General features: G+C 48.2%; 1 protein-coding gene across 3 annotated transcripts in view; it reads right to left on the bottom strand.

Moving 5' to 3' along the window:
• Nucleotides 1-12,006, bottom strand: part of Nat10 (N-acetyltransferase 10) — a 45,029-nt gene that overhangs the window by 24,157 nt on the left and 8,866 nt on the right. For all 3 annotated transcript variants that reach the window (XM_013352727.2, XM_005364078.2, XM_026787749.1), the window contains exons 5-11: nucleotides 10,991-11,113; nucleotides 9,160-9,221; nucleotides 6,245-6,359; nucleotides 6,041-6,148; nucleotides 2,640-2,773; nucleotides 904-997; nucleotides 686-784 (exon numbers count right to left, since the gene is read on the bottom strand). In XM_013352727.2, coding sequence (XP_013208181.1) covers nucleotides 686-784; nucleotides 904-997; nucleotides 2,640-2,773; nucleotides 6,041-6,148; nucleotides 6,245-6,359; nucleotides 9,160-9,221; nucleotides 10,991-11,113 — 735 coding nt within the window. The remainder of the gene's footprint in view (nucleotides 1-685; nucleotides 785-903; nucleotides 998-2,639; nucleotides 2,774-6,040; nucleotides 6,149-6,244; nucleotides 6,360-9,159; nucleotides 9,222-10,990; nucleotides 11,114-12,006) is intronic.

Here is a 12,006-nt window from a genome sequence, read left to right as displayed (position 1 = left end):
TGTCTCCTCTACAGGTGACGTCCGTGCCTCCTCTACAGGTGACGTCCATGTCTCCTCTACAGGTGACGTCTGTGTCTCCTCTACAGGTCTCCTCACTGCTTCCTCAAGCTAAAGTTCAAGGATCAGAAACTGCCAAGTTCACTCGGCTAACTCCCCATTCCAAAATAACTTCAAAAGCAATCAATGAATCCATCTAGCCAGAGCCAGTGAGTCTCAGTGCCTCTGTAATCCTGTCACACGATGCCTCACAGAGACTGAACAACACTGAAGCCTTCAGAGCATTTAGGCTTACAGAGGGCTCGAGATTTATGGAGATTTCTGGAAAATGCCCTTTGAAAGGGAAATGGGGCACTGGCTAAACCACAAAGACGCCCAGCACATGCTGCAAAGCTTCTTTCTTTGAGATGGTGACGTTATTCTTCCAGCTGCAAATATCCTATTTCAAAACCTAAAAGTAACTCAGCAAAACCCAAACTGACCAGAACCACAATTTTTTTCACTTATTAGCATACCCTTAGTCCATTCATCAGTCAAGAGACAAACTGTGCTGTTCAATCCTGCTACATGCATTTCTATTAGCTGACCGGAATGCTTCTTCACGGTCAGCTGAGAAGCCACTGCTGTGTCAAGGACCAGCAGTCACACCCATGGGGACACCACAGAGCAGGACCAAGACAAGCCTCACCTGAATGGTCTGTCTGTGCTCTCGGAACACGTTGACCCTGATCACCGCTTTATTAAACTCGGGGTTTAGAGACTGTACGATCTCGTAATCCAGGTGCTCCTGGTAAAGACAGAGGTGAACCGGGACAAGTTTTAGGCTGACTACCAAGAAAGCAAGCATTCCACAGAGCAGTGGGCTTAGCCAGCATTAAAGCGGACGACCTTACCCTGCTTTCCTACCTGATACTGCAGAGCATCAAATCCTTTAAATACAAATTCAAACAAGGTGTGGAGGTTATCCGGGCTCGGGGAGGTAACAAAAATATTGGAATACCTGAAGAACAAAAGAAAGGGGGAAGGGTGGTTTAGAAATAAGGAGATTTAGGACATTTTAAACAAGAAAATAAAATTAAGTAATCATTTTTGATTGCTTCTGTCACACAAGTGATAACCAGAGTCTATAGCAAGGAGAAGGAAGAACGCTTTTGGGAGATAGAACAAAGCAACTGAGACCTGAGCAGACTCCTCTTCAAAACCAATACTAGCAGGTTACGGATGCACTGGTAGCAAGCCCTGGCACACAGCTCCCTCATCAGTTCAGAGATGCTGAGGGCAGACTACAAGAACCCGCACACTGCCCCCAGCCCAGTGTCCTGACAAGAGGGCAACTTAATAGTGGTATATTATTTGTGTTTTAATAAATAAGCCCATCTGAAGATCAGTGCAAAGCAGCCACACTAGTCAGCCGTACAGGGCAGGCAGTGGTTGCACACGCCTTTAATCCCAGCACTAGAGAGAAATATAAAACGGGAGAAGACAGGTCTCACCCTCAGTCTCGATCTGAGGATTCGTGGAGGCAGGATCGCCCATTTTCGTTCTGAGGTAGAGGTAAGAGCCAGTGGCTGGCTGTTTTGCTTTTCTGATCTTCAGGTTGAACCCCAACATCTGTCTCTGGGTTTTTGTTATTCTTGCTACACAGTCTCACACTCAACACTAGCTAGGCTGTTTTGAAACTATGAAGTCAAGGTTCAGTGGATGCTGAGGCCAAGGCCACAGCTCTGCCAGCAACAACTTGCTGGGGAATCTTGGGTAGTCATTAAAACTCCCTGGGCCTTGGTTTACAACACATACAAAATGCCCACAGAACTATAAAATGATGTGGGATTCCCCTCTGCATGCTGTGAATGTTTTATTACCATTGGTTAATAAAAGAAGCTGCTTTGGCCTATAGCAGGGCAGAATACAGTCAAGCTGTTAGAGATAGAGAGAGAGTAGGGGAGTCAAGGAGAAGCCATGTAGCTGCCGAAAGAGACAAACACCATGGAACCTTACCGGTAAACCACAAGCCTGTGGTAAAATACAAAATAATAGGAATGGGTTCATTTAAGATGTAAGAGTTAGTTAACAAGAAACCTGAGCTATTAGGCCAAGCAGTGTTTTAATTAACATAGTTCCCGTGTTACTATTCAGGACTGGGAGGCCAGGAGACGAATGAGCAGCCTCCACCTACAATACACATCACCAAGGGGGAACTGCACATGCAGGACAATGGGTGGGAGGTCCATCATCTGAGCTGGAATACACATCACCAGGGGGGAACTGCACAGCAGGACAATGGGTGGGAGGTCCATCATCTGAGCTGGTAAAGCACACTGGGCAATTACATAAATACCCCCTCAGGACAAGGACAGAAAACATCTTACTGAAATCCAACAACCAAAGTCATAACATGACACTCATACTGACAGGTTTTCTTTATATTTGTACTTGTTCAAGCAAGCAGTAAACAAAAGGGTCCTAGTACTGCCTCTGCACCCGGTATGCCTCTCAGTGACCAGGGGGCAGTGCTGCTGCTTCCAGATAAGCACCCAGGACCTAGAGAGAACTTACAGGTGACCAGCCCTGATGAGGAAGCAGAGACAACTCCACCAGGTTTCCAACCCAAATCCTGCACATTACCCATAAGGAACCCTTACCCGAATGCCACTGCCCCAGCAATAGCCAGGCCCAGGGCTGCAGACTTGCCCCGTCCCCTGGCAGCGGTGAGGGCGACAGTACTCCTCAGGGTCTTCTCAGAGATTCCCTCAATGAATTTCAAAACAGCTTTGGCCTGTGTAAAGGGAAACATTAAGTGAACACCCAGAAAAGCTCTCACCACCATCTTGGTGTAGACGTCAGGCTGGCACCGAGGCCAACCAAAGGGGCATCAGTTCCTACAGGCCAGAAAGCACTGCTCGGCACCCCCTCGGTCAGCTCCTCAGCTCTGCCAAGACCAAAAGGACTGCTGGGCACGTTGAGGCACGCCTTTAATCTCTGTGAGTTCAAGGCCAGCCTGATCTACAGAGTGAGTTCTGGGACAGTCAGAGCTGTTAAACAGAGAAACATTGTCTTGAAAAAGGGGTGAGGAGGGAGAGCCAACGACAACAGCAAAAAGATCAAAAGGACCAAGTGAGTGCCCAAGGCTCAAGTTTCTGTCTCCACTGAAAGACTCTTCCCCACTGCCATACTCTGAGGTGCTTGCAACCATTGCTCTGCAGCTCCACTCATACAACAGGTATCTCAGACTTAAACCTCCACCTATTGGCTTCCCCATCGGAGTTTAACTGCTCAATTCTATACGGTAAACCCTCAGTTTTCTCACCCAAGCCCAGCTTTCCAGCACGTCCTTTCAGTGACGTGTTCAGAACGGTCCTAACGGTCCTGCCGTTCCTCGTGCCCTCCTCTCCAGCCCTGCCCACAGCCCTTCCGGTCCCAGCTCACTCCACCAGGACGGCAGCTTCATAGTGGGCCTTCCTGCTTCGACCCACGTCCTCCCACAGCCTGCAGTCAGCTCAGCAGCCAGAAGAGACACACAAAGCTCTTCCTGTCACCATCTCTCACGCTTGGACTTCCCAGTGGCCTTAACAACTCCCCCACCACCTCCCTCTAGCTGCTAGCCCTGCAGGCTTTCCTGCTGGTCCTGAAGCACCTGAACCACATTCCTGTCTCAGGCCCACTATTCTGCCCAGGAACTCGTGGCAAAGCTCCTTCAAGACTCCACCCCTCCCACTCCACCTGATGTGCCCGAGGCCTCTTAACCACCTTCCTTTTTCTCAGCCCCACACAGCACTTGCCACTATAGCATAGGATTTGCTAACTTCCCCCACACAGAATCTGTCTCATCTTAGAGGATGGGCTCTGAAGCAGGTATCCTCATTCACTGCCAAGCCTGGCACCCAGCCACACTAGAGGGAAACAATGACTAACTAGGAGCCGCACTACTACTCAGGATCAAATCTGGACACCCGCTGAAATCTGAGACCGGTCCTGAGGAGCAAGTCTTGCTCTTAAGGCCGTGGCTCTAAGATGAAGGCCCAATACAGATGGGGAAGGGCTTCAGGACACCAGGTTCTTCTGATGGAAACACCCAAGGGACTAAGGCTTCAGGTACTAACTTGGCCTTTGCTGAACTACATTTTACTTTTTAAATTTTAGGGAAGTGAAGTTCTAAATGCTAATTATAAATAGACTAAAATGTATCCTAAAATATTTATCTAAAATGAAAGGCTAACATGAAAAAGACAAATATATAAGTAATGCAGACATGATAACTAAAAGGGAAAGCAAAACAGAAATAACCAATAATCACTTGCCTGCCTTGCTCACTAAAAACAGTGATCAGACATTCCCACATCTGATCAGTATAGACTCAAATGTAACTGTAGAGAAATCTGGAAGGCAGGCTTTTTCCTGCACTGTCAGCAGAACTACCAGCTGGGAGCACACTCATTCCAATGCCCAGTCTCTGACCCAGCAGCTCCTGGGTCTATAATGGCCACACATCCATCTGGGAGAACGTCGTAATAGTAATTCTTTTCTGAGACAGGGGCTTCCTGCACACAGCCCAGGTTGGCCTCAGAAACAATTATCCTCCTGTCAGTCACTGGACAAGTATGCAGAATACAGGCATACATCATCACACCTGGCACCACTGTTGGTAATAGCAAAACAGCTGGAAACACAAACGCTACTTTCTAGTTCATTAACATGTATGCCTTTGTGCTTTACTAATTGGTTTGTTTTACATGGCTTTTTTTTCTTTTTTCTAAAGACAGGGTCTCATGTATCCCAAGCTGGTCTAGAACTCACGGTTGCCCACCATGACCTCGAACTTCTGAGTCTCCTGCCTCCACCTCCAGAGCAGTAGAATTTCCCAGTTTACACAATGCTGGGTAATCACCCTGGGCTTTATCCACACCAGGAGAGCACTCTACTGAGCCTCTGCCCTTTTTCTGGAGAAAGGATTTCACTACATAGCACAGCCTGGACTAAACTCACGGCGATCTTCCTGCTTCTGCCTCCTGAGTAAGCTGCTTTTATTTGGTAATGTTGTTCCCAGTATTATAGTTTCTCTCAAATCCTGTTGTTCCCTCGTTCACTAGCCTGGCAGTGGTTTAAAACAACCTAGAAAGCTGGGCGGTGGTGGCGCACGCCTTTAATCCCAGCACTAGGGAGGCAGAGGTAGGCGGATCTCTGTGAGTTCGAGGCCAGCCTGGTCTAGAAGAACTAGTTCCAGGACAGGAACCAAAAAAAGCTACAGAGAAACCCTGTCTCGAAAAAAAAAAACCAAAAAAAAAAAAAACAAAACCTAGAGGCTGCAACCTAACCAACACCCAAAGAACTTAGACCCGCACTTCCAGAGTGAAAAGGTAAGCCAGCCTATTGAAACTTGGTCCTGAGTGGGGGAGAGAACACTGCAGCTGCTGTCTATGAGGAGGGAGGAGTCCTGTGCTGCTCATCTGACCAAGGCTGGGCAGAACAGCAGCTTGAAGGCCTTGGGCCATGCTAACTATCAAAGCATCATGGCCCAGAAGCCATTGAATAAAACTAGCCAGTCACATCAGCAAACACAGAAACATGTCTTGGTGTTTCCATTCGAATTGCTATTAGCATATATCCAAGCCAATCGATCCCAGAGAGGATTCGCAGTAGATGGGGCATTAGTAAAAGGAGCCAGAAGCACCTCCCCCCACGCTTGTATGTAAGTCATAAGCAAAAACTTTTGTACCAGTTGGGCACTGGTGGCACATGCCTTTAATCCCAGCACTCAGGAGGCAGAGGCAGGCCTGTGAGTTCCAGGACACTCAGGGCTACACCGAGAAAGCCTGTCTAGGAAAAAAACAAAACAAAACACAACAAAACCTTTTGTATCACCAAACTTAGCTGCAATTAAAGAACACAAAACTATCATTCTCTATGGAAGACAATTCCTCTTTAAATACAACCCATTCCTACCAGGGCTCGCTGACTGAGACAACACAGCCCTGACGCTGCAGAGCTGACAGGTCCCACCTTGTGTTGTCAGTGTCAGCATGGGGAGCCCCGAGTGCACACGTACCTGGTCCAGCGTCCTGCAGCAGTCCACCAGAACACCCACAGGCTGAGTGTCCTGCAAGCTCTCTTTCAGTTCCTGCAGCTCCAGAGCAGCAGGGCTGAGCATCTCGTCCTATCAGAGAAGAGAAAGCAGTTTGCCCTGGCCTAAGAGCTCACATGGAAATTATACGACATCCTCCAGATCCCAGTCCCCCTAACCCAGACTCACTGGGGCCTGAGGAGGTAAAGCTTCAATGCTGGCCATGTGGGAGGAGATGGGCAGGATGTTGAGCTGGTCATCAATGACAAGACACTTCTTACAAGAGGCCAAGGAGAGAATAAACCTGTGGGACACAGCTGCTGCAGTGAGGTGACAGGAAAGGCAGGCAACATCTAAGCAAGACTCAAGTTTCTTTAGGAAACACCAGAGTCAGAACCCAGGTAGAGCTCAATGAGATGCTTCAGCCAGCTCTGCAAGTCACCTGAATGTATTTATACAGGAAAACCTAGGACCCTAGACAGGAGCTCCCCTGTCAGCAGGCACCCACTGCTCCTGGATCATTTGTCCCACCCCTTATCCAAAGCTCCTTAGCAATTAAGAAGGCAGCTGGGACTCCAGATCCAAGCCACATATGGTCACCAGTCATACAGAGAAACACAAACCCAAATCTGCCTCCTGTCATTGGAAGAAAAAAAGCAAAAGAGGGGAAAAAAAGGCCCTCTTAATTTTCCATGCATGTGCAGTGGTTTGAACAAGAATGGGCCCCATGGGCTCATCTATCTGAATGCATAGTCATCAGGGAATAGCACTATTTGAGAAGGAAAAGGATTCCTCCTTTTTGGAGGAAGATGGAGGGTGGGGGGAGGAGCTTTGAGGTTTTGAAAGCCAACAGCAGGCCCATCCTCCTTCTCTTTGCCTGCAGATCAAGGATGTGGCTCTCAGCTACTGCTCCACGGCCAGGGATGCTGCCATGATCCTGCCATGCTGTCTGCCATGACGATAATGGACTAAACCTCTGAGACCCAAGTAAACCTCTATTAAATGCTTTCTTTCATAAGCGTTTCCTTGGTCATGGTGTCTCCACGGCAGTAACAGTGACTAAGACAGCAAGCTCTTAAGAGCCTCTTGGAGGCTAAGAACTCTTGCTCTTGTAGAAGTCTCAGGTTTGACTCCTAGCACTCACAAGGCAGCTCACACTGTTCAGAATCCAATCCTAGGGGATCCAGCACCCTTCCCTGACCTCCACTGGCACCAGACACACCAGACACATGTGCTGCACAGACATGCATGCAAATAAAACATTCATAGACATAAAATAAATCTTAGAAGAAAAGAGGGGGATTAGACAGACCACCAGCAGTTAAGAGTGCCTGCCACCCTTCTAGAGGACCCAGGTGGGTTTCCCAAGAACTTCGGTTGGGTTGCTCACAACCACCTGTAACACCAACTTCAAGAGTTCATTACCTCCTCTCCTGCCTACACCATATTCAGCTGAAGTCAGAACAACCCCTGAGCTTGTTGAGGCCTGGAGGGTTTCTTAGCCTCAGCAGAACTGAGCTGATGGTTCTTTTTCACAGCGACTGTTTGGTCCACTGGGGTTTCCGCCCAAACCCTAGCTCTGTGCACTCAGTGCCAACAGCACCTCTACCCCACCCTCCCCAGAGTCAAACATCTCCTGATATTGCCAAATGTACCTAGAGGGCAAAGTCACCCCCAATAAAAAAACTACTGATCTAGACCAAAGCTTAAAGCAGTAGTTCTCAGCCTTCCTACTGCTGTGACCCTTTACCAGAGTTCTGCACGCTGTGCTGACCCCAACCATAACATTACTTCATAACTATTTTACTACTGCTATGAATCATAATGTAAATATCTGTGTTTTCCGGTGGTCCTGGGCAACCCTGTGAAAGGGTCATTCTCTCCCTGCCCCACAGGTTGAGAACCAGTGGCTCAGCGTGTTTCACTGGCTATTTAGGTTCTTTAAAAAGGAGGCTCCAGGGGAAAATAATCAGTTAAACACGTTATAGCTCAATGGTTCTCAGTCTTCCTAATGCTGCAACCTTTTAATATAGCTTCTCATGTTGTGGTGACCCCCAACCATAAAATGATTTCATTGCTACTTCCTACAGTAATTCTTACAGTTAGGAATCATAACATAGATATCTGATGTGACTCCTGTGGGTCAACAGTTACTGTTCTAGCTGCTGCAAAACATTTCAGGGGCTCCAACAAACTCATAAAACGATCAACAGTTCCCAGACTTAACTGGACAGAAAACCCTCTTACCACAAGGTCCCTCTTAAAAGACTAGTGCTCTAGCTGGACAGTGGTGGTGCACGCCTTTAATCCCAGCACTCGGGAAGCAGAGGCAGGCGGATCTCTGTGAGTTCGAGGACAGCCTAGTCTGTAGAGCAAGTTCCAGACAGCCAAGGCTACACAGAGAAACCCTGTCTCAAACTCCCCCCTAAAAAAACCCAAAAATTAGTGCTCTCTGAGATGCCTTCTGGGAAAGTGACCCAAAGCAGCAGCTCTCAACCAGGGTCATGACCCCTTTGGGACTCTAATGACCCTTTCACAGTCATCTAAGACCACTGCAAATATCAGATATTTACATTACAATTTATAACAATCACAAAATTACAGTTATGTAGTAACAGAAATAATTTTATAGTTGGAGTCCCCACAACATGAGGAACAGTACTGAAGGGTCGCAGTATTGGGAAGGCTGAGAACCACTGCTCCAGATAAACTACCCCTTGGGCAGAACAATAAGCTAAGAAGAGCCAAAGCTGCTCAGATAAGCAGCAAGATTTAAGTGCAATTTCTGGCCCAGCCCTCTCTCTTCATCCAGTTGGTTTTACAAGTACAGGTGCTATCAGGATCTCACTGCTAGCTGGATGAACACTTGGGAAGCCGAGGCAGTGAGTCTTAAGTTTAAAGCTAGCCAACGCGACAAAGTAGAAACCTGTCTCAAAACAAAACAAGCCTTAAAAAAAAATAAAATTAAATTAAATTAAAAAAAAAACAAGCCTTACTTGGTTTCGAAAGCCCTCTGATACAAGAGCAAATTTGTTGGGTCCAAGATAGAAACATTTCCTCCATTCTGATTCCCAGCAACTGTAGGAACTGCCCTGCAGACCTACCTCTCATTAAATCTTCCCACCACGTCCTGATGGGCCTCCGTCCTGTACCTGGAATGTACATCCTAAGGAAAAAGCAAGACAACATCCATTGACAAAATCTTCTAAAAGCAACATAAGACCCCACCCTCGGCAACGTCAGCAAACCTGTGAGGACTAAGACCACCCCTCTCTGCTGTGCTGCACCAGACACCATGTGCAAGGTCGCTATCCCATGCACCGCCCCTCACCTACCACTGATGCCTTCCACAGTTCCTCCAGCACCACAGCACGGCTAAATGTACATGCCAACTAGTGCCAGATACACTGCATGTGCACTGTAAACTAACAAGAATTCTGTCCGCAAATAGTGTATGATCAACAGCTAAAGACAAGTGTAACAATGAAGCACAGTGCGTTGACAGCGAATGAGAAGACCCACTTACTCAAGGTAGTCAGGGAAGGGCTGTCAGAAACGAGAAGCAGATCGGATGAGCAGGAGCAAGCACAGAGACGGAATGGTAAGTAAACTAACGTGGGCACAAAATCGTCTATTCGCTCACTCACAAGTGTCTAACGAGTGCTTCATGCATGCCAGGTGGACACAGCCGAGTCTGCTCTCCCCAAGTCCAGCAGAGGACAGACAGAATACAATGTCTGGGAGCTGTCAAGTGCTCTGAAGAAACACAACTGTAGTGACTGGAGTAAGAATGGCCTCCATAAGCTAATATATTTAAATATTTAGTTAATCCGACTAATTATGCCAACTTGACACAAGCTAGAGTATTCAGAGAGGTGGAAGCCTCGGCTGAAAAACTCCTCAGTAAGATGGGGTTGTAGGCAAACTTGTGGGGCGCGTGTGGGAGGGCTCAGCCCATTGTAGGCGGGGCCACCCCTAGGATGGGGGTTCTGGGTTCTGTAAGAAGCAAGCTGAACAAGCCACGTGGAGCAAGCCAATAAGCAGCATCCTCCATGGCCTCTGCATCAGCTCCTGCCTCCAGGTTTCTGCCCTGACTTCCTTTAATTAACAGTGACATGGAAGTGTAAGCCAAATAAACACTTTCCTCCCTGACTTGCTTCTGGTCAGGGCATTTCATCACAGCAACAATAACCCTGACCAGGATGTCAGTCATCAGGCAGTGACTCTACTTGACAAGCACATTCCAGAAGGAATATTCAGCACAAAGGCCCTGGGGTAGAAATGCCAAACATGTCTGAAGGTATCAAGGGGCCTTCAGTGGCAAGTGTCGTGGGAGTGGGAGTGGTAGACACAGCCTACAGGTTGAAGGACGCCCATCTCACCAGAAAAACAGCTCACTGGATGCCAGAGCCGATGGCAGCACCATTCCTAAGCCACTGGGTCCCAGGGATAACTTTAAACTTGCTTCTTAGGACAATGACCTGGCAAGACAGCCCCACCTCTTCGTTGCCTTGTTTAGGAGGGGCACTAGCTCCCCCACAGTTTAAATTCTTGCCAGACAGAATCAACTATTCTTTGCTGCCCCTCAAAAGATGAGTGCCAGCAAGGAAATCTACAGACATCCCTCTGTGTGAGACACAAACTTGGGCCCAAGTCCAGCACTTGGGGCTGAGGCAGGAGGATCAAGGGTTCAAGACCAGTCGTGGTTGTAAAGTGAGACCCTGTATCACAAAGCAAAAACAACCAAAAGCTGCCTTGCACCTCGCCAGTGTGGAACTGCACCTGTCTGAAAACACACGTGACATTCAGGGACTCAGCACCCACCAATGCGAGAGTGAGGGGATGGAGCCGACGGGCCGCTGTGCGGAGCACCCACTGGAGGGGCCCACACGACAGCTCAAGCAGAGCGCTCTGTTAGTCAGGAAGCACTCTTACCATGGTCATTGTATAGAGCTGCTTCAGCGAGTTCATGGTCCGCAGGAGGATGACCACCAGTCCACCGCCCTCTACTGTCTCCACAGTTCTGGCCAGCAAGTTCGGGGTTAATGCTTCAAAATCCTAGGAGGAATCAGAGACCTTAGAAAGGGGCAGTGGTACAGCAATGAGGGCTTCAGGGCACAAGCCCAAAACCTCACCTCTCACACCTTCCTACCAGCAAACAAAGGGTACCACAGGAGACAGCCCATTCCTGGAGTACAGGAGAACTGGGTAATATAATCTAATGAACTATTTGGAAGCAAGTCTTCCAAATCTCACTGACTGACATTCAATTTCAGAAGTATCTTTCTTTTTCTGGACAATGTGTAGACAAACTGACAAAACTGAACTACACCCCATGGGGGCGCTACTGCCCTGTGTATTCCAGTGCCTGATAATGGTGTAGAACACTGAGACCAAAAAAAAACAAAAACAAACAACAACAACAACAAAAATCAAACAACCACTGAGACACCCCAAGTGGGCTGGAAGCCAGCCTTGCTGGAGACAACTCACTGGAGATGAGGTGGGAAAAAAACCTAACAACTCCTATTCTTGACTTCCCATTCTCAAATTTACATAACCATGGTCCTAGTACATATGTGAGTAACTGAATGGAGCTGAGCACAGACGTCTGTCGTGGGTGGGTGTAGAAGGAGGATCACAGATATCCAATTCAAACACTGGATAACAACCACCTGAACTGAGAAATGCGTTTGATGAGCTTGTTGGCGAGAAAACCAGTGAAGACCTTCACCAACTGTGCTGAGAGGAAGTGCGTGGCTCTGAAGGGCCAGACTGGGAATGAATGGGGTGGGGAGTGGCTGTCTGCGGCTCAGGGCAGGTGGGAGTGGTGTGCAGGCGCAGGGCTGTAACTGGGACCAGGCTAGGCGTCTTAGTTCCAGCACAGACCTGGCCCCTAGGGATGACCAGGCTAGGCGTCTTAGTTCCAGCACAGACCTGGCCCCTAGGGA

The sequence above is a fragment of the Microtus ochrogaster genome (assembly GCF_000317375.1).
Source record: "Microtus ochrogaster isolate Prairie Vole_2 chromosome 14 unlocalized genomic scaffold, MicOch1.0 chr14_random_1, whole genome shotgun sequence".
Classification (NCBI taxonomy): Eukaryota; Metazoa; Chordata; class Mammalia; order Rodentia; family Cricetidae; genus Microtus; species Microtus ochrogaster.
This window is presented reverse-complemented; position numbering and strand designations above follow the sequence as displayed.